Source organism: Cygnus olor, chromosome 11, assembly GCF_009769625.2.
Source record: "Cygnus olor isolate bCygOlo1 chromosome 11, bCygOlo1.pri.v2, whole genome shotgun sequence".
NCBI lineage: Eukaryota > Metazoa > Chordata > Aves > Anseriformes > Anatidae > Cygnus > Cygnus olor.
Genome location: NC_049179.1, coordinates 5671512 through 5694874, shown reverse-complemented (window position 1 = coordinate 5694874; position 23363 = coordinate 5671512). Strand labels below are relative to the sequence as shown.

At 36.8% G+C, this 23363-nt stretch overlaps 1 protein-coding gene across 1 annotated transcript in view; it reads left to right on the top strand.

Annotated features, from left to right (window-relative positions):
• Positions 1–23363, top strand: part of TRPM1 (transient receptor potential cation channel subfamily M member 1) — a 130066-nt gene that overhangs the window by 101723 nt on the left and 4980 nt on the right. Inside the window, 16 exon segments of the mRNA XM_040570318.1 lie at positions 1506–1679; positions 2883–3017; positions 3813–3863; positions 5365–5461; positions 5464–5513; positions 6665–6694; positions 9158–9447; positions 10000–10228; positions 11742–11864; positions 12197–12328; positions 13474–13602; positions 14068–14319; positions 14979–15171; positions 17983–18127; positions 20315–20514; positions 21582–21714. Of these exon segments, the coding sequence (XP_040426252.1) occupies positions 1506–1679; positions 2883–3017; positions 3813–3863; positions 5365–5461; positions 5464–5513; positions 6665–6694; positions 9158–9447; positions 10000–10228; positions 11742–11864; positions 12197–12328; positions 13474–13602; positions 14068–14319; positions 14979–15171; positions 17983–18127; positions 20315–20514; positions 21582–21714 (2363 nt within the window).

The window sequence follows — 23363 nt, the reverse complement described above, 5'->3', positions numbered from 1 at the left end:
GTGAATCAGTGCAGTGCCTTTGTTTATTGGTATAACTAAAATTCTCTATTTAAGCCACTTTTATGTTGCACTGTATTGATGCTTTTTACTCTACTGCTTGAACCATCTTTTATCGAATTACTATAAAGTGTCATGAGGAAACTAGCATGAAAGAGAGAGACAGAGTGAAGTACAAGGTGGTTGTTTGTTAATTAGATGTCTTTCTGGAAACTATACAATAAAATGGTTCTCAAAGGAACACTATTCATGTGGATGCTATATATAATGTTGACGTTTATTTAATGTAGAAGCCTGTATCATTAAAGTTCTAACTGTACATGCTGTTTTATTCCTTTACTTATGGTAATGTGTTGTTTCTAGCGTTCAAGGTTCATTAAATGCTTATACAGAGAAGATTTAATGATCCTAAATATTATAAAGTGTTATTACTATAAAACATTTTTTGGAGGGAATGCCCCCAATCTCCCAATTATTGCACTTAGATTCAGAAATACCATCTAGGAACTGAATCCAGTTATTGTTTGTCCTATTTCATAATCATACTGTGCAACAATTTGTGGAAACTGCTAGCCAATTTTGATGCATTGTAATTTCTAATTCATGAAGATTGCTTTCAGTCATGAAGATTCAGCTTTTGTATGCTGTGAGGTGGCAGATGCAATTTTATCCATGCTCACAAATGGTTTCATGGTAGCCAGGCAGAGAAGATTTTTTAAGATGAACAAAAACACAGGAAACAAGCCTTGTTAAAAAGCAACAGCAACAAAAAAATAGGCTTTGTTTTCTAGTTTTCTCTGCACAGCACGGATGTTTTACTCTGGTTTTCATGGTTTTCATGTACATGGAGGTATGTAACCTAAGCATTAGCTAGAGCAATTTAAGCCTCCAAGTCACAGACAAGTAGTGTCAAAATACTTGCACGTGTCCCTCCCTGTCTTGGGTAGGTAGGTTGGAAAGAGGAAGGCATTAGCAGAGAGTAGACGTGTCTGAAAAGACATAAGCATGAATATTGTTTGCAGAACATAAATTAACTAGTTAGGGACTTTCTTTCATCCCCTTTTCAGCCTCTGCAGTATGGATACTTTTTGGCATTATGCAACATCTTTGTTGTCTTTCTATCCAGCTCCTACCTGCTTGCTGCTATTTATTTCAAAAACTAAAACTTTACACGAGAGCAAAGAAGCTGAAGCGTCCCCTGATTGAGTACTGTCTATTCCCAGTCCCCTCACACTGATTTTGTTTTGAGAGAGAAATCTTCCATGTTAAATCCCACCACAGGCTATCTACTTCACTACTTTGACTTGCAGTGTTATTGACTGCATTAGAGATAATAGTTTTTAATAAAAAAGGTAAAGCAAAAGTTCTTTGTAGTTAAGGAAATAATTTTAAGTTGACTGCGTAGGAAAAAGAGGTGACTGGCAAGCGAGTTCAATAGGAGTGTATTCAGTGACATAATCACTGTACGATCAATTAGATTTCTAATAATTGTGCATTATTAAATACAGCCTTTAGGAAGCCTTACAGCTACTGAGGGTACAGCCCCTGAGAAGGAAAAGAAATCTCCAGCAGCTCAGACTAAAGCAGCCAGGGGGAAAGGAAGAGGGAAGAAAAAAGGAGGAAAAGCAAAAGAAGAGCCAGAAGAAGAAACAGATCCAAGAAAGCTTGAACTCCTGAACTGGGTGAGGTGGAAGTATTTGTATTAAAACTGTTCAAGAGTTTTTTTTTTTTTTTTACCTCTTTGTATGCCTTTCTATTATTGTACGCAGGTGGGACTTACCCTTTTGTAAAACTGTATGAGAGACTGAATAATCCAAACTACTAGTTTTTAAAGTACTTAAGCCATTCTCAGGAACAAAGAAATAAACAAATAACATTTTTATTCTAAATAAAATATTCTATTCAGCAAATAAACATTTTTATTCTACAGAACACTCATTTGCATGTTTCTGTAGGATCAGCAATAAAATTGTGCAGGGGTGCTGTTCAATCTTGGAGACAGGAACATTTCTCATCCAGTGTGCACTACATGCAGCCACACCACAACAGTACAAGTCAGTGCCTGTCTGCTGAATCATCTTCCCTGCACTTGTCAGAAGGAAATGAGGACATCAGTGAACATCTTCATCCTCCTTTGTATACATTATTTATAAAATGAAGGCAGCTTAAACATTGACTTTTCTAAGTGCTTCATTTTCCATTTGCAGTAGGTTAAAGCATTTAGTTGTCTAAATTCAAGTTCATGTGTCTAAAGGATTGCTGCTCAAGGGCTTTTCCCCTCTCCCAATGGGTTCTAAGCCTTTAGACCATACTAAGAGAAGATCTATTAGACTTTCTGACCATTTTCCAAAGCCAAAAGTTGAGTTGCTGAAGGAAAAGGAAATACTTCTTCCTGAATGATTTGAGCCTCTCAGGCATTATATGTTGCCTTTTCTCTGTGAGTGACAGTGAGTAGATGATACATAAGTGAGTTACCAGGTAAATTATGTCAACCTCTTATTAAATGTATATAGTATCATTTTATTTTTTTATTTTAACTTCTTCCTACCATGTTAAGCAATTAAATCTGTCTTTCCCATAATATCCAGTATGGCAAGCCTGGTTTAGATAAAAATACTAAATTAGATGACTGGAAAGCTATAGTCTTATTTGCTGAAGGTTTGTTTCACTGCTTTCTTGTCTCTCAAAAAGTCACCTGTAAGCTATACCATTTGCATTGACTTGCACAAGGGTAAAATGTCATTTTCTAAATTCCTTCTCACTTAGAGATTAATCAATGTATTTGGGAACTTGGGGATCTCCTAAGTAACGAAAATGTTTGTGGTTGTTGGCCAACCACATCATCTGTGCTTGTGTAGTCACATGTTCTCCATTCTGCAATTCAGGTAAATTCTCTGGAGCAGGCTATGCTGGATGCACTGGTTCTGGATCGAGTGGACTTCGTGAAACTACTCATTGAGAATGGAGTTAACATGCAACACTTCCTCACTATTCCTCGACTGGAAGAACTTTATAATACTGTGAGTGAGCAGAAGTAACAAAATGCCATGTGATATCTTTGCTACTGTATAGGGATGTCCTTTTTCTTCTTCTCCTTCTGATATATGCTTCAAAAACTGATCTCTAAAAAGCTGAGCCGTAACAGTCCAGAGAAGTTGGATAGCAGTAGAGGGAGCCATTGCTATTACACAGTGTCCTGATGTTTCCCTACATATGTACATTCCTGATGACTGAGCTTGTAGCAGCTTTTAGAAGCTGTTATACTTTGTTATGTAATGACGTGTTTAAAATGCATGTTGAGAACATTTAAAGAACCAATAAGTCAGTACCATTTTTCTTTGTGGCCAAGAAAAACAAAACGTTTTTCCCCAAACTGTAGGACATCATGCTTCTTTATTTATATTCTCCCCTGCCCAAACTGCAGCAAATTCTTCAAGAACATGACTACTTCTAGAGTGTTTTTCTAGCTGTCGTTTAAGTGGCAGGTAGTCCAGGGCAGCAGTCATACAACATATAACTTAAGTCTAGTTCTCTAATCCCTTATGGCTCCTGCTGGAAAGCATAAGTTCAGACAGTACCAAAAATGCTGTGACTTGAATCAAGATCGTTGAACTACCACATAAAGCATTATAAGAAAGGGACTATACAACTCTTGATTAATACTGTGTTTGTCACTGTAGCCCAGTTCCTTCTTTTCACCCCTGTTAAATGTGATGGCACATACTTGCCTAAAGTTCTTCCTACAGGCCTATTTGTATTTGTGAAAAATATGAATTATTGAAGCTCTAATGGACAGTGAATAATTTTTGTTTCAGAGACTGGGCCCTCCAAATACGCTGCATTTGCTAGTTAGAGATGTGAAAAGGTAAGCCTAACAGCTGCACTACGTTTGCATGATTACATTAACAATATGAGTCAACTGTAAAAGCAAGCACAGCATGGGGGAAAACAGACATGTAAAATTGAGATGGTAGCTGTTAAGGAAAGTCAGATAATTTCTTGGGGCAAATAATGGTGTCAGTCTAATTTGGATATGGCTGTATTGCACTACTAGTAATTTAAAAACAATGGAGAGGAAAGTAAAGCTCCTAATATTGTATCATTTGAGATTTTGATACTGTTTCTTCTCCACAAGAAGCTCCCAGTGCAGTGTTACAAAGGAGGAGTGAAAGGAAAGGCTTGCTAAGTTTACTGGAAGCCCCACTTCCCAGAACATAATTTCTTCCCTTTTGTTTGTTTCCCTGTATGTTATTCAGTTACTTTTCTCCCAGGCAGTCCTTGGGAGAAAATCTGTTCTAAGTGCTACAAGTCCTAAATATGTTAATTGTTTCCGTTACATATGAATTAGTTCATTAACAGGGTAATTATAAAATCTGTTGTTACATATTTACTCTCTTTGAGATTTTGGAGTTTTTATTCAGTAAAATGTAACTACAATGAATGGTCTTCCTATTTGGAAGGAAAACTCCCATTTATCCTGGGGAGGCTTGAGAGTGGGAATTATGCAGTACTGGCTTAATGTGTAATTTGTAGTGATCTACTTCATAGTTTACTTTATCTCATTCAGTGTTTGTCTTTTTGAGTGTCACTAATGCTCTTCTGCATTCTGCTTTCTGTCTGTCTCTCCTTCTCATTGCATTTTCATGGCTCACTCATTCAGCGACAGTCTCGGGGATTCAGTTGGGTTAACATGGAGGTGATGTGTTTGCTTAGGTTATAGTTCTTTCATTGTAGCAGCTACTCAGTGGTGTTGTAGAAGCATTTAATGTTGTAGGATGTAGTTTGAGCAACTAAGTAAAGTTTTCAGCTCATGGTTCTAGGAGAATTAATACAACTAAGTGTGATGGTGGAAATTATAGTCTTTTTCTTTGATTCTGGGCTACATATTAATCTAAATCATTCTGCATTGTAGTCAACTCTGTAGATAATATTACATCAAAATACAAGTTTCTATAAGATATAGCGTATACCTGATATTCACTATGAAAATAAGTGAGTCATGCTTTTATACTGGATTAATAATGATCAGTACAAAGTTATTTAAATTCACCAGTTTAACTCTTGCAAACAACTTGTGCTTATATGGACACTGACATGTTGTACAAGTAAATCACAAATAAAAATTTGTCCTCAACTATAAATACTGCCAGAAAAAAAAAATCTGGCCCCCAAAATTTTCATGATGTGAATTGGTTATCATTAATTTTGTACAAATATTGAGAGATTGACACCAGTGGCTATAAATATTACCACTGTACCAGTATAAACATGAAACAATATATCTAGTCAGGCAATTTAATGTACATTATCTTTTCTTATCCCAAGTCCTTATTTTGTTTTGTTTTTTATTTTGCTTGTTTTTGGTAGGGAAATCTTCCACCAGATTATCATATCAGCCTAATAGATATTGGTCTTGTACTTGAATATCTCATGGGTGGAGCTTATCGCTGCAACTATACTCGAAAAGTTTTCGGACTCTTTATAATAATTTATTTGGACCAAAAGGGTAAGAATGAGTTAATTCTGGATGTGGCCATCATGCTGATGGTAAAAATAGGTAGTACTTTGTTCCTTTATCGTTGTGAAACGTTGCATGTCCAATGCTAAAGAAATGCTATAAGACTGATGTTGAAACTCTGATAGTGAAGCTATATAAGGATCCTGTAACACATCCATGTTAAAGGTTAGGAAGGCCCAAAAGGTGGTAAATACATTGACCTGAAGGTAAATTTCCTCTTATTTTAGTAGTTTACAATCCAAGGATTTCTATCTGTCCTGTCTGCATGTGTACTTATTCCTACTTTAAGCTGTAGCTTGACCTTTTAGTTTGAACTGTAAACTGTATAAAATAAACTTTCAGGTCTATTTGCCAAGTAATTAAATGAGTCCTCTAAGGAACTGCTCTGAGCATAAATCTTATCCTGCAGAAACCACTATAGTCTCAGTAAAGCATTTTGTAGTTATGGATCAATTTTGAGAATATCAAGCACAGGCCTTGCTTTGTTAAAAATTCTGTTCTGAGCAAGTAGAATAATTATTTTTGTTAACTTATTTGTTTGTTTGGTTCAGGTTTGAAGATCAAGTGAAGCTTCCTAACCTAATTACAAAAAGCAATTGCTTCAGATGGTCAGAAGGCCACTCATACCCCAAGTAAACTATTCCGTAGCCAAGATATAGTGTATATATATATTGTGTAGTACTATCTGATTGAACTTACAAATAAACCTTTTACAGAAAATGTAAAGCAGAGATTTCATAATACAACAGAGGTAATATTTTTATGGGAAAATATGAGAGGTTTGAAGACCTGTTTTTTTTTTTTTTTAACTGTTCCTGTCAGTTCATTACCCTTTGTCTGCTTAGACTCATTTTTTTTTTGTGAACATGAACATATTATGATTTTAATTCTCAAAGTAGTCAGTTATTGAATTATATTTAACTATTTTGTCTGAATCAAAAGATTTCACTTGGGTGCAGGATGGAAAACATTTTCTAATCCATTGCCTTCCTGCAAATACAATTAAGTGGGAGATTAATTAATTGCACCGTTATTGATACAATTATTTAGAAGAGTAATTCTAATGAAAATGTGTTTTTCCTTGGTATTTTTTGGTCTTTGAATTTTGCCTCCCATCTAACTAACTTTCTTTTCTATCTTAATATTCAGCCGAAAGCTCTTAAACTACTAGGGATGGAGGTAAGTTGGATTTATTGTAAAATACTGGTTTTATCAGTGCATTTCTTGGTACAAATCTGCTCTTGCTCTTAGCTTTTTCACTATTATTGTGGCTTAAAGTAAATTGTAACTAGAGAGGATCTTGTGTTTTGCAAACAGCCTCTGAAATACTTCTGACTTTTTTATGGGTAGGGTCTTGAGAGCTGCTTAAAGCTTTGCATGGTAATCCACAGGCAGTTTCAGCATTATTATGTGATAACACGTTTCATGCTGGAATGTACTGTAGATTAAATCATTCAGATGTGAACACCAATGATGTTGAAGAGAGAGTGTAGTCCAACAGTGCTGCTTATAGTCAAATCTCTTTAAACCGTGAAGTAACAATTAAAGCACAAATGAGGTTATATCATAGACAAAGCATTTAAGTGGATTGAGAAAACAAGGTGTTATGGCATGTTAAGTGCTGTCTTCCACTATAAAAGATCCTTGCTACCATTGATGACACCATGTTTTGAAAATATGAGATGGAACTGAACCAGAATTTCAGTCCAAAACCTGCCTCAATTACCTGTCAGTCTGCAGAAATTTTGAGTTGATCAGGATCAAGTCTGGGATGATGCCTAAATGTGCACCCTGTTCTGGAGGCAGTTGCTTTTGTTTCTGAAAAATGTATTTATACATAGCAGGAGAGCATTTACCTAAAGAGGCTAAGGACATTTCTCTATGACGTATGCCTTTATTAGTGCTGTGATAGTATTTGAACACTATATATGTACATTTTGCTAGTGTTATATTTGATGTGAACTCTACCCGCACACGAAAGCCTCTGTTTCCCCCAGCAGATAAGCAGCTTTCTTCTCCACAAAGAAAAGTTCAAGCTGAATTTAATTTCTGTGCTCAACTTCATATTTTCTGATGGATCAAAGCCAAAAGCTCAGCCACTCAGAGGTGCAGCCTTGTTTGATCAGTTTTGATCACATCTAGGTTACTTAATGCTTCTCCAAATGCAAATTTTGATTTTTCCTCTTTCAGTGGGAAGTGGTTTATGTGGCACAAACTGAAGTGTTCTCTGCACTTGATAGTGGGTGTAGCTCACTCCCTCTTTCTAAAAGAAAATGTTGAAATGAAAAATTAACTTTTCTTCTACTGAAGTGGTCAGTAATTTCATGCATCTCCGATTTTTATTTTCACTTCCAGTGTTAGCAGCTTTAAAACAAGAAGTTTAGGCTCCTTGGCACTTTCTTTCCTACCCAGGGTTTTTGTTTTAATTTGCCTTTCAGAGCGTGAGGAGTACCTGATTTTTTGTTCCTCCATTTGAGATTTTATGCTTTGTGCTTCAAAGATGCTCTACAATTTATTCATGTGCAATTTATTCATGCAGTTAAGGACCCCTAAATTTTCTGTAAGAGACCAAGGTCACCACTTGCAGTTTTTAGAACCACTGAAAAAGAAATGCATGCTTGATTGTTGAACTGAAGAGGGTTTTTTGGAAACCTGGGGTGTAAGGCTGAACCCTGAATTTGGGTTTAAGTTTATAATTGTCATAAAGTAGTGCTTTAGGCTGAGACTGCTTATATGAACAGAAATTGATTCTGTAGGATGGTAATTGCTTTTACTTGCAATCCTATTCTGAGGTTGGAGTCAAGGCCTACAATGACGATAATCTCTGTCTACACCTATAAATGCAATGTTCTTCCTACATTATTTAAACCTTAATTTACCCAATCATGGCTTTTCTCCCTTCAGGATCCTGCTTCATTGTCAGTACTTCCCTTCAGTTACTTCCATGTTGGTTCCTGTAGTAATGGCCTATCCTCTCTATCCCTTTAAGAAACGGGATACTTAAACCTTCCGTTTGCCCAGCATACATAAGAGGAGATTGCTTATTCAAAGGTGAACACTCCCTTTAGTATCTTGCTGTTCTTAAGGACACTATCTGCCTGTCTTTTCTGTTTGCATGTTAACCACTCTCTCCACCTGTATCTGCAGACTGCTTTGATACCTGTAAGATATGCAGCACTGTTCTTCCGGAATAGATATAGACATATCAAATAAAAACTTAGAGTGGAACGTTCACAGTGAATTCAGGTTTGCTAAAGCTCCATTTACACTGCAGTAGAATGTATTAAATATTAATTCACTGCAAATCAACTGGTGCAATTACACATGTGGTAGAGATCCACTTACAATGCAGTGTAAAGTGATGGCTTCAGAACAATAGGATTCTACTGTACTTATCCAGAATGGTGACTTGTAGTTAAGCATGCAAGAACTGGTTCTCTGAATAAAATATTAATGTGTGTGCTAGCCCAGTGCATGCTCTTTCACATGTTCTTCATAGTTTTTTTTTATCATTTGCTTCAGCAAAAAGAAAAAAAAAAAGTAATAATACCATATCCTCTCAATATGCGTCCTGTGCATGGTGCCATTGTCAGATTAGCTGTTAAAGATTGATGGGAAGAATTTCTCTTTTTTTCTTCTCAGGATGATGAGCCTCCCACAAAAGGAAAGAAGAAGAAGAAGAAAAAGGAGGAAGAGATCGATATTGATGTGGATGACCCAGAAGTCAGCCGCTTTCAGTATCCATTTCATGAACTTATGATATGGGCCGTGCTGATGAAACGGCAAAAGATGGCACTCTTCCTTTGGCAACGAGGAGAGGAAACCATGGCCAAGGCACTTGTTGCCTGTAAGCTTTACAAATCTATGGCTCATGAGTCTTCTGAGAGTGAACTAGTGGATGACATCTCTCAGGATCTGGACAACAACTCAAAGTTAGTAGACCTGGTGCAAAGTATGCCTCTACCTGATAAGAGGGGGTTGTTGGACCTGCTGAAAAGCTAGATTTTTAGTAGAGTACAATTAATTTCTAGACTGTAGGTTCATTGAATGTGACTTGGAGCCTAGATATCAACAGTAAAAAAGCCAAAATTTGTTCTGAGAGTCCGAAGGCAGCGCTAGCAAGGAGAAGACTTGCATTTTTTCTGATGGCACACATTCTTTCTTCAGCTTCTTTCTCTGTAAACCAGCTAGTTTTATTTCACAATGTTATTTTCAAGATATGATCGCATAAATTAAGGGGTATCTGATTATATAGTTAAACTGGTCTAAAGATGTTATTGGTATAAGCTTATACCAATAGTCTGCAGACACTAAAAATTTGATTGGAGTTTTTGTAGACTGTCCCAAATCAAGTTCGAGACTCGGTTGTTCTTGTCTTTGTGTATGGGAAGATGGAACCCTATATGAATAGAATGAAAATCCCAAATGCAAGCAAATGCTGATTGCTAAATCAAACTTCACTACACATACCTTGCATCTTCCAGAGATTTTGGCCAGCTGGCAGTTGAGCTATTGGATCAGTCCTACAAACATGATGAGCAGATTGCCATGAAACTACTGACCTATGAACTGAAAAATTGGAGTAATTCTACCTGCCTGAAACTGGCTGTGGCAGCTAAACACAGGGACTTCATTGCTCACACATGCAGTCAGATGCTTTTAACAGATATGTGGATGGGGCGACTACGTATGCGGAAAAACCCAGGACTTAAGGTATTTCTGTTCTGCATTTACTTTCAAAGATATGGTTGCAAATAATACTACATTATATATAGTGTATACATAGAACAAATTAGCTTACTAATTAAAGATGGTTTCAGAACATACATGTTTGGAATATCCTATTTTTTGTTTCTAAACTCAGGTAGTCTAAGGAACATTATCCTGTGACAAAGGAAAATGACATGACAGTGACCTATAGAAGGCTTAATGTGATTGGAACCTGAGAGCAAAGTTGTGGCTTTCAATAAATATTGAGATCTGTTCATTTAAAACATGAATCCCAAATTAAAAATTAGTTGGATAAAAGCAAAAAGATCTCTATGGGTCCACACAATGAAGACAGAGAGAAAAGGAACCAGACTTGGACAGATTCTTATTAGTGTTGTACCAGAAGACACAGAGTCAAGATTGAAATCTGTGCAATTGTATTGTGTGAAATCATGTGATCTTTATTCCTTTCTTCTACAATTTTATGATTGTATCCCTTGTACTGATTTTTATATTTCCTGATTATTGGGTTTGGAAAAAAAAAAAAAAGTAGTAATGTGAGGAAGCTGCCACAAAGAGAAACATGAGTGAGCCAATATTAAGGAAATAGACCAGACCAGTGTTTGTGTTGTGTTTTTTTGTGCATTTTTAGGTGAATATTATCTTTTCTTCATGATATAATGCAGATGCTGTCCTCCACGTGAAGGCCCATCATGATGATGTCGCCTTCAGTCTCACCTCCTTATTTTCTTAATCCCCCCATGTCAGAGTGCCTTGCCACCCTTCCCAGGTCATGCTCCTGAGGTTGCTCACACACGTTGCACTCCCTCTGTCATTTTCAACTTCTTTCCGCTTTCCCCCATCTGCCACGTAAAGCCATTCAAAATCTTCAGGTCTGTGTCTGCCTTTCAGTTTTCATCATGGTGATTTCTAAATCTGTTCATTGATTTCCCTTCTTTTCTCCAAAGCATTAATCAACCTGCTAATGTTCTAATTTTGTTACCTGCATTCGTCTCTTCTTTTACTCTTTTTCTGTACTTTGGCAACTCATGCCTGTGTTTCCGTATCTCTGCATTCTTGTACAGTAAAAGAATTCTCCAGGTACTATCTACAAAATTTCCTTTACCTTTCACAAGTTTTTTAACTACTAAAAACTAATTACAGTGGTTGAGTAAAGTAACTATAAAGTCCAATAAGAAATCTAAAGCCCTCCTCCCACTGCCACCATGTCATTCCATGGAATTTCTCTGCTCAACTCTAATTCTGGAGAACAGATTTTTTTTTACATGCTGTATATTCATAGAGATGGAAAGTGTTCCAGTGTCATCTTTTCATACAATAGCTTATTGACAATATTTAAGTGCTACATATTTATTACTTTTGTAGGCCTAAGGATAGCAGAGTATCTTGAATACTATGCAAAAGAAAAGATTTTTTATGGGATTAGCCTTTTTTATGAAAACTATTAGTTTAAACAAGTATTGCAGTCTGAGTTGAATTCTTTCTTGTTGTACAGGTTATAATGGGGATTCTCTTCCCTCCTACCATCCTTTTCCTAGAGTTTCGCAGTTACGATGATTATTCTTACCAGACATCAAGAGAAAATGAAGAAGGCAAAGAAAAAGAGGACGAAAATGTGGTCAGTACTGGAGCTTATCAGGAAGTTCTAAGAGTGCTCAGTATTCTAAGTTCTCTGTGCTGTAGGTCACTGAGGTTAAAATCACAACTGCCTCTGTGAAGAATCAGTGAAGGGTTTTGGAAGTATGTAGGCTGTATTCTCAGGGTGTGTAAATTATCTGTATAGTTGTATAGATTTACTATAGCTGAGAGATTTTGTATTTTAAGAAAAGACAACTGGAGGTCTGTTGCTCAGAGGAGGAGTTTTGAAGCTAACAGTTGGCTGGGATTATAAATGAGAAGAGCTACTGTTTTTAATGTATCAGTGAAAACTGACAACTTCATTTTTTTCAGGATGCAAATGTGGATACAGGCTCCCGAAAAGGAGATGAAGAGAATGGAAATAAAAAACAAAACAGCCTTCCAATTGGAACAAAGATCTATGAGTTCTATAATGCACCTATTGTCAAATTTTGGTTCTACACAGTAAGTCATGGTGATTAAGCTGACAGTGATTGTTTTTCTCATGCCTATGAAACTTAAAGGATTGCAATGTAAAAATAATAACCACATAATATGTACGTAATAGTGATTTTCATGGAATCTGATGAGTAAAGCACTCTTTTTATTCAGAGAAAAATGCTTAGACAGTGAAACAGAACGAGTAACTGTAGCTTATGCTGTCATCCTCTAAAGCTCCTACACACTTTGAAGGAGGCTCTGGCTAGCTAAACATACGCCAGACCATGCGAGCTGCATAGTCTAGTCACTCAGTCCACGCTAGACTGGATTCCCTTGCTTTTTAAAGCCCTCTGGATCCTGTTCTGCTTTGAAATGCACTTTAACACCCAACAAGAAATGCTGCAGTATGAGTGCTTGCCATTCACTGTGTCAAGTTAGGCTCAGGTGAGTGCAACCTCAGCAGAAGCACAGATCCCTAAGACTTCATAGACGCTTTTTTCCTTTTTAAATAATTAAAAGCAATCTAAACTACAACCATCTCATTTTTTCTTTAGTGCATCAAGAATTGTCTGGTGCCAAACTCTAATAAAACAGAAAGAAATATTCATGCTGCTGATGATGAATTTCATGTGTGCCCTGCATGAAAGATACTGGTTTCTTTTTTATTCTAAGTTAGGACTTCTGATATCTAGTATGCTATAATATTATGTAGGTTTTTAGTTTCAGCGCATCATCACAAAGCACTATACTGATCTTTCTGCTGCCTGTAATAATAATTTAAAAGGAAAATTCCCATTTAATTTCAAATATAAGTATTCAACGTGGTTTCATAGTGTAAAGGAATTACACTGTTGTAGATTTAAAAAGCCACAGGCACAAAGGGCCTGATTTAAAATGCTTTGGCATTGTCCTGCTTATTTCAACAAATGAGATAATTCAGCTGTCTGGATCATATCCATCTGCTGGAGGCCCATGGCCTCTGCCACTGTGCGTGACAGCTCTGGTAGCAAGAGCATTGTAGCAAGCATACTTCTTTCACGAAAGAAAAGCTTTTTCCTTGCACAAGTAAGTCTTCAGCACCTCAATCTGTCACACACAGCCTCAAAATATGTGTTCATATGTGTTAATATCAATGTCACAAAATTCTATAAAGGATTTCCTTTTTGTAGATATCATACCTGGGTTACTTGATGCTATTTAATTATATCATCTTGGTGCGGATGGAACGGTGGCCGTCAGTCCAGGAATGGATTGTCATCTCTTACATTGTGACACTGGCTTTAGAGAAAGTAAGAGAGGTAAAGTCTGATGATACTAACATCACATAATCTTCAAAATGAAGCTCTTTTGTAGAGGTAATAATGGCATTGACTTATGCAGAATGTGAGAAGCCGTGCATGAGAGAAGATTGTCTTATCCACAGAGTCCCAAAATGCCCATCACTGGAGAGAGTTTCATTTATGACCCATTCCCATATCCTAAAACTTCCCCTTACTGGGTAAGTCTTCTGGTTTGAATGTTATTGATAAATTCCAACAACAACAACAAAGGCTTAATTAAGCCAAAATAGAAAGAAAGATTAAAAGAAAATGTTGCAGCTAGGCACTTAAAATATTGCTGCTTAAGACAAATTGTGCTGTCAATGGGAGGGGGTCCCAGCTACCTATTAAATGTGAAAAGGTTGTTCTTTTTTCATGACTGTTACTTCAGAAATGTAGCTTGGCATTTCTCCTAATTATGTCTTTGTTAATTTTTTATTTTAGATTCTGATGTCAGAGCCAGGAAAGCTGAGCCAAAAAGTGAAAGTTTGGCTCCAGGAATACTGGAATATTACTGACCTGGTGGCTATTTCAGTATTTATGATAGGAGCAATTCTTCGTCTACAGAACCAGCCTTACATGGGTTATGGAAGAGTGATTTACTGTGTTGATATAATTTTCTGGTACATTAGAGTACTAGATATCTTTGGTGTTAACAAGTATCTGGGACCTTACGTCATGATGATTGGAAAGATGGTTAGTAAGTTATGTATTCCAGAACTTTGTAGGAAACAAAATTCAATTCTGATTTTAAATAACAATCCTGAAGAAGTTTTTCCATCTGTGTAGGACTCTGAATAAGGGCTGTGAAAAAAATTTCCTTGTAAATTTTGCACACACATGAGATTGAATACTCTTGCTAATAATTGCTTGATTCAAGAGGGAGGTACTTCTTGAATTTTTTTGAACCAATTTCAAAGCTTGTTCACTTTGCCTGCCTTCTGCCTCCCAAAGCCATAGCAATAACAGATTGCTGATACATAGGAATCATCCACAAAACCATCAGTTGTGGAAAAATGATACAACAATGATTGTCATCTCTTTGCAACCACAGAAAAACTCTGTGTTGGAAGCACAGCATAGTAATGCCGTGATACATGATACAAAAGAGAATAGGAATAACAAACCTTTTACTGTTTTAAGTCTTTTTTAAAAATACAAATTCAGACTTTTTCCTGTATTTTTATTTATGTTCAGTTCATGAGGAGTAGTTAGAGTCAAAGAATAATATCAGGAAGATTATCTAGGAAAATGTCTGAGACTTGATCATTTTACTGCATGTTGGCAAACAGACATGCCGATGCCACTGTACTAGCTTCTGATGATAAGAACCCCTCTGTATGGTCTCTCTGCAGATGATTGACATGCTCTACTTCGTGGTGATCATGCTTGTTGTTCTAATGAGTTTTGGAGTAGCCCGTCAAGCTATCCTGCATCCGGATGAAGAGCCTTCTTGGAGACTAGCTCGCAACATCTTCTATATGCCCTACTGGATGATCTATGGAGAGGTGTTCGCAGACCAGATAGACCGTAAGAGTAGAATTCATAGTAAGATTCTGTTTCCTGTTTATGAGGCAGATGATCAGATCCAAATTAATGTGGTTTTTTTTTGTTTTTTTTTTTTTAATTTGGAATTAGAGTGGTTTTGTCTGTATGATTAATTATTCTTGTCTTGAGGGTTTTCTTGTGACAAACTCAGGAGGCTAAGAACTTTCTGTTCCCCGCCTGCATGTCCTGTCTCTCATTGTATGTCCCAATTCAGTTAACAGTGAGAGTGATATAGTTTGGAATACTCACCTATCAGAGAGTATAACAGTATTAAACGTTCTGTTTACTTCCAGGAATCAACAGAGATCATTCTTAAACTTTTCTTTGAACCAATGTTTTACTAATAGACAATTCCAACAGAAGAAGAAGAAAATAAATACCTTATACAGGAGACAAAACTATACATACCTTTCTATCTCCAGCTCACAGCACAAACAATGAGCTAATACATTTTTACTAACATCTATCTACTTTCCAGAAATCTTTCAGTTTCATAAATCACTCATGTTTTTCTTTTCTACATCTTTGGAAAAACAAAACAATAAAGCTGCTTGATTAGCTTTGGGTGTTGAAATAGCATTTCTTACACAAAAGCTGCACAGATTAAAATAAAATCTGTCTTAGAGGAGATGGACGCTGTCATATTACTGGTAGTTTTTTGTTAATATTCAAAATTTGTACAGATGGTTAAACATGGAGCTGGCTTCCTTTAGTATGTATTAGAAGAGTTTGGCTGTCTTCTTTACTCCCCACCACTGTTGGGTGTAATCTCACCTTGGTAAGATCTCTCCTGAGCCTTCTCTTCTCCAGACTAAATTGTCCCAGTTCCCAGCCTTGCCTCATTTGTCAGGTGCTCCAGTCATCTTAAACATTTCTGTGGCCCTTTGCTGGATACTTTCCAGTACTGGGGAGCCTGGAACTTGACACACCAGTCCAGATGTGCTTTCACCAGGGCTGAATAGAGGAGAACAACTACCTTCCTCAACTTGCTGGTAACTCTTCTCCTAATGCAGCCCAGGAAGCTTTTCAGTCTAGTTCACTCCATTTAGAAGATGCCCATGGGCAAGAAATCAGTGGTATTCAACAGCAACATATTCTTTAGCAATAGGGAAGACTGGCCGAGTTTCTTTCAATAGTGTGATTTTTCTTATGCTCACCATTTAGGGGTTGGCGAGCAAGTATCCATACTGCCATTAGAATGGGCTTTAATGATACTGTACTTTAATAACAGCAGTGTCATGGCTATTAATGGAAACAGAGCTATTCAACAGAAACAGCTGGCAGACTCAAAGCCAGAGTGATTCTTAAAATAATAATAAAAAATCAGAAGGAAATATTTCATAATAGCTGAAAGAATGATCTTGTGTGGTAACTTTGAGTTGTTTTGTGTTTGTGGTGACTGCCAGTTTTGTTAGTTGCCTGAGATATCTTGTAAGTTTACATGATCATCTGCCATCAACATTTTGTGATTTATTTTAATATCATGAATTTGTTGCCTTGTGTAACATTTGGAGAACACAATGTGAAAAGGAAATGGCAGAATGCCATGCAGTTCTAACTAATACATTGTTTCTAACCATATGTCTCCACTGTTACGACATTTAAGTTGCTTATCTTTTTGTGGTGACAAAACTGTATTTTCAATCATCTTTCTTGGTTTCTGTTTTCCTTATATTATTCTATTGTTTTCTTTCCTTCTCTCCCTGCCTCCTTTCTTATTTCATTCCTTTGGAATGCCATTCAGTCTATGCCATGGAAATCAATCGTAAGTCTCTGTGGAGAGCTGATTATCTCATTTAGCTGAATATGTTCATTTATCTTTTTCTTCACTAGAACCTAGGTATTCAGTAGATATCATAATTACAGGGCTTACCCAATATTCACATGTGAATTGTTTTTCTGCTGAAATAGTTTCATTTGAAAAGAAGCAGAGGAAAAACATGTTAATATATGTTGCAGATCAGAAGTTTTGGCCAAGCTTTTGTAATTAATATTATGTTATAAATAATTACCTTTGATTACCTATATATTAGTGTTTCTTTAGCAGCACTTTCATTGATCCATGTGAGTAATACTATGATTCATTTGACTTCCCTTTTATACTTTCCTTGTGATAAACAGGAAAATGTAGGTCTGATCTTTGAAAAGCAAGTAAAATATGTTGGGATTAATCGTAGACTAAATATCTATTTTCTTCCACAGTAAGTAAGAATAAACTGTTGTCTAATATTTGAAAGTATTTTTCAGGGGACGTTGGATTTTTTTTTCACTTCCAGAAAGCTTTAAAAAGCTGTTTTTGCCTAGTCGCATAAATTAAAAGTGTAATGAACTTATTGTCAGACTTAGTATTCATTAAGGGATTTCAGCAAAGGAACCTGTGGTTGATAAACACTCTACCTAATACAAAATGGTTTCATAAAAGAGTTTAGCCTTGCATTTGAAATGAGATAGGCTGCCTCTGCACTTAAAGACAGAACAAACTTGCTGCATTTACCCAAACTGCAAAAAAAGCCCCTTACTCCAGAGAGTCTATGTATTTTGTGAGGGGGGGGAAAAAATCCATTTGGAAAGGAAGCTGCATTACACAGTAAACTTGAGGTCACTTCCATGTTCACTATTACAGGAAATTATTTTTGTATGGTGTAGTTAGAAGCAGACTTTGGAATAGAAATTATACATACTTTCTACTGGAAATAAATTGGCAAAATTTATTTAGTTTGGTAATTTTTATATGTGTGTCATTATTAAATAAATGTGAATTCTTTTCTCAATTGTCAGGCAATTTAAATACCTTTCCTGTTTTTAATTCAGCTCCTTGTGGAGACAATCTTTACGATGAGGATGGTAAACGCCTCCCTCCATGCATACCAGGGGCCTGGCTCACTCCAGCTATTATGGCCTGTTACCTCTTGGTGGCAAATATCCTCCTGGTAAACCTGCTGATTGCTGTCTTCAAGTATGTAAATGATCATGTACTATCTTTACTTTCTTATTGGCAAGATAAAATTTCTGTGGGAGTCCATCAACTGATTTTGCAAGGGTTTGCATTTGCACTCAGAATCTAATTGCTCTATGAACATGACTGGCAAATGTTTGGAATGGTTCATACAAAGAAAGAGCATAGGACAGGTTACTACAAATTTGCCAGCAATTGCAGTAGTGCGTATGCAAGGATCTGGCTATCATCAATCACCGCCTAATGGAATATGTCAGGCCTCAAGATTGCTTAGTAAAGATGAAAACTGAATCCATGAAACCTGCTACATATGTGATGGAAGGCCCATACAACCATTAGCAAACATGATTCTACTATAGTTCTGCAGAATGAAAATGCAAGCATCAAAAGCAGAAGGCATTTCTACTATCATTGCATCATCTGGCTTCTTTTTTCTTCTTGCTTTGCTTGTAACTTAGGAAAAAAAAGAAGAGAGGGTTTTGCAGAGTTCTTACACCACCCATGACAGGAGTGTATATTGCCTTGAACCAAGAGAAAGGATGGCTACACATCACCAAGATCTGTGGCTACATGTGTGGCCAGTACAAGCAACATGCAGCTGTGCAAATTCTTAATGTTATTCCATAAATCCATAAAATCCATACTTAGAATTTGCTGGAGTAAAACTAAATGCATTTCTACAGCCTGTGCTTTCTGCCAACAGTTATGTTGCATGCTTTTCCTATCATCATCTAGGGATTAAAAAAAATAGGAACAATTGAAACATCTACTTGCTACTAACGTTTTCCCGTAACACCAACTGAGAAAACCAGGTGATTCCATTTGGATGTCCATAAATACGCAGTGTTGCAGGGCTTGCTGGCATAGGTGGCGGGTATCACAACCACAAAAATAGTTCATTTTGTGCTCAGAAATCTACAGCTCACAAAGCCTGTCTTTCATTTGATGTATGTAGCTTAAAAGGTCATGAATTTTAAAGTGCTCAAATGCCAGTCACATTGCTAGGGGAAAGGGGAAGTATTTTACAATGATAGCTATTATTGGCTGAAGAGACCAGGGAATCAGCAGTTTGGGAAGTAGGTCATGCTGTTAACTCCTGCCATCCTAGCATGGTTACAGGGGGGTGAGACCTAGCTGGGGAATTCCTGCTATGCTGGAGACACAGAATGAAGTCAGATTGTCAATTACCAGTGTAAGTAATCTCATGTATGCTTAGCCAAAAGAAACTAGGAGCTATGTGTACTCAAGAATTCTCTGTTTTTGAAGAGATTTTTTAACTGTTTTTGTGAAGGTAAATTTTCTAAAGCACAGAAAGAAAAGAATTGGATGAAAAAGTAAAAAGTGGAGTGCCAATATCATCCTCATAGAAGTGAACTGTCCTAGTATATTTTAAAATAGCTTGAAAAGCTTCATCTAAGACACAGAACATCCAAATCTTCTCTCTCATAGTTGTCATTTTATAACCCTGAATGTTGTCGTCTCTGGATTGAACAGTGTCCACTTTCTACTCCTTCATATCCCCTGAATTACAAAACAGAATGTCTTTATAACACACCCCATTTTGGTGTAGAAATGATGAAGCCATAGCTTCCAAGAACAACGTGTTTTAAAAGAATATGCACAGTGTTTTCAAATCAGAAGTCTGAATGAACAAAGTTTGAATTTAGAACATTTTGTGATAACTTGAGAAGTGTTTTATGTAGGTCAAGCTGATTAGCATGTTAAAAGAAAACTCTGATTCTTCTGGGTTTAGCATACAAAATACCTTTCATGGATTTAATACTTCGTATAATATCAAATACTGGAATGTGTTAATAGAAATACTTTATAACTAAGCCCCAAAAGACCAATTATGTGATTCATAAATTGTGTAAGTTTCTTTTCACTGACAGATAAAGCACTTTATACAGTAGAAGCAAATAGTCTAAGATGATGACTATTTTGAGTGGTGCATAAGAGATACAGAGCACCTTCTGTTCTGCTACCTTCCAAAGGAGTAATAAAATCATGAGTTCAAGTTCATCATTAGTTCAGCAAGTTCAGTTGCATCAACTAAGAAGTGAACCAAGCAAGTCATGTGGCCTCATGTTGTTATTTATATATTTATTTATTTTCCACTGTTAATTCTTGCTTAATGATAAGTAAACTTAGGGGCCTAACAGAAACTGTACCTATGTTCCCTTTCAGCAATACCTTCTTTGAGGTAAAATCAATATCCAACCAAGTCTGGAAGTTCCAGCGGTACCAGCTGATTATGACATTCCATGACAGACCTGTCCTCCCACCGCCGATGATTATCTTCAGCCACCTCTACATAATCATCAAGAGAGTCTGCTGTCGCTGCAAGAAGCGTGAAGGAGACCAGGATGAGCGTGACAGAGGACTGAGTACGCAAGGAATCTTCTCTAAATTTAGCTCTTTGCACCATATTAGCAGAAAGCAGTAGCTTTTCAAATGCTGAACTATTAATTTTGTTCACATTGACTGTCCAGTGTATTTGCAGAGGACAGTATGGGAAAAAATTGATGTGAAGTTAACAGCCATTGAGTTCTTTGGGCTCTTAAGATTACGAGATGCTATGCTGCTAATGAATGCTTTCTTTAACATACTTCAGCATATGTGGCATCCACTTAATCTGGTTTTACCAAGTTCTAGTAAAGTTCATACAATGGAAAGGGGAAATAGGAAACTGAGAGGAAGGGATTACAGTTTCAAATGTCATCTGTAGTGTCAACTTTGTGAGCAATGTGTCCAAGAGCATACCCACTTCCTCCATGTTACACACCTGCTATTTCACAGGAGAACAGTGAGGATTCTTCTACTAACACACTCTGCAATTAAGTAATTATCTTTTGCACAGTATGCTTTTGATTTAAAAAAAGGAAATAAGGGCAGAAAAAAAGAGCAAATGTAACAGTCACTACAGATAAAAAGAGACAAATCTGAATAAAGGATAAAATGTTCCCACGAGCTTATGTTTCCATTGGATTTTCCTACGTGATTTTAAGTTTTTGAAGCTCTTATCTGAAGAATGTCTGGAAAACAATGTTATATCACGTTACCTGTTGCCTTTAACTGTCATTCTTTATGGATGATACTTGAAGTAAGGAACAATCAAACTGGGAGAGATTGCTCTAGTCTCAGCCTATAAAATCTGTTGACTTTGTTCAACATGTAGCACTATTATTAGAAAGGGTAAAGGTCACTAAGAAAATACAGCCCTTAGTGGATGGTTGTAGAAGCAGATAATAGTCATAATGCATTACGTTGCCTTCAGGGCTATAGCCATCTTTGGTGAAGTGCTCATTCCCTGTTTACAAAATCATCTGTTCTTTTAGTGCAGACATAGAATCTGCAGTATCCATATGTCCAAAATAATCTGTTAAATTGGATTTAAATTGACTGACAGAAGTTTAGGAAAAGGAAACACATTTCCTTCTTCTGTTTTATGCAGAGTTATTTCTGAATGATGAAGAGCTAAAAAAACTGTATGAGTTTGAAGAGCAGTGCGTAGAAGAATACTTCCAGGAAAAAGAGGATGAGCAGCAGTCATCTAATGATGAACGCATCAGAGTTACCTCTGAAAGGTACCTATTAAGAAAAGAAACCAAATCACTTACATGGAACAGTGTATTGCTTTTTGTGTCCTCATCATAACTGAAGTTTAGATAAAGTAGACTTATGATCTCGGAGAAACCCTCACCATATCAGAAGCTGATCTGAATCCTAGGTAAATGTCAATGCAGATGCATCTCTCACAAGAACAAGTTTTTTGTTGTTCTGATGGCATGTCACTAAGGCTGCTGGTTTGGTTAGCTTCATTGTAAGAACGTTTTTGTTCAAGGTGGTTTTTTCCCTCTCACCCATTTGAAGATCACAGTTACCCCTCAGATTCCACTTGAGAAAATCAGTACTTGTTAAACTTTTTAAGCTACATTCCCTGACAATGAGAACCTTCTGCTTTCCTGTAGGCCCTCTTTAGGTACTGGAAGGCTGTGATGAGGTTTCCCTGGAGCCTTCTCTTCTCCAGGCTGAACATCCCCAGCTCTCTCAGCCTGTCTTCATAGGAGAGGAGCTCCAGCCTTTGATCATCGTTGTGGTCTTCCTTTGGACTTGTTCTAATACGTTCATGTCCTTCTTGTGCTGGGGGCGCCCCAGAGCTGAATGCAGTACTGTGAGTGTGGTCTCACGAGAGCAGAGTCGAGAGGCAGAATCACCTCCCTCAACCTGCTGTCCATGCTTCCTTTGATTTCTTACGAAGTTGCTCTCTGAGCCGTTTAATTCCCTAACGGATAAATATCTTTCTGTTGAAGGGAGGCAATTTACGTCTTAAAATATTATTTGTGAAGTTTGAGAATAGAGAAGTAAATGAAATCTGCTACGTGTTATCAAGTCATTTCTATTGCACTATTTCTCCATGGCAATTTGTCAAAATCCTAGGTATTGTACCAGAGAAAAAAGCGTGGTTGCTAAGCCTCACTGATTCACTATGGTCTATAGTCACAAAGCAGATTTGCGTATTTCTCATGGCTTCTTGCTCCAGATGCTTAATCATCTTTTGTGTGTAAGAGCGAAAGAATGTTAATTTCATTTCCACAGTTGATTTACTAGTATATGATCTCTAAGTCACATTCTAACACCTGGCTTTTTTATTCATTCTTCTGGTACCATAATTTCCATTACGATATAAATGATAAAAGAAAATGGAAAAAAAAGTGTTTTTTTATTGAATTTTTTAAATTGAACTAAGTAATTCTACTCCCTTCTGCTCTGATACGTAATTGAAAGGTATGTCAAGAGAGGAAGTAATCCCATAAACACTAGTGCATGTTCCCTCTTCCACAGCCACAAAACCTGTTCTACAACATGCCTTGATGCTATTTTAAGTCATCCTGTGAACATGTCGTTAGAAGGTATTTTTGATATAATTAATTGATGCATTCACAACTGAATGCGAAGAGGGTGGCACACTCAAAGAGGAATGTAATGGTAGTTTCTCCCAAAAGGGCTGCAACTCTTGTACTCTCCTGGCATGTAAATAAGGGCAAAATTCAAATAGCCTCTAATATGGTATAAGAAAAGCATGGATAAAAAGAAAATGAACAAGTACTATGCTACACACAGGAAAAAATAATGATGTATAATGATACATAGCACAAAATTCTGTCTTAAGAAGAAATCAGTAGCTGGGGGCCTATAACAGGTTACTGCACCATCCCACCCTTTCTGTTTTATG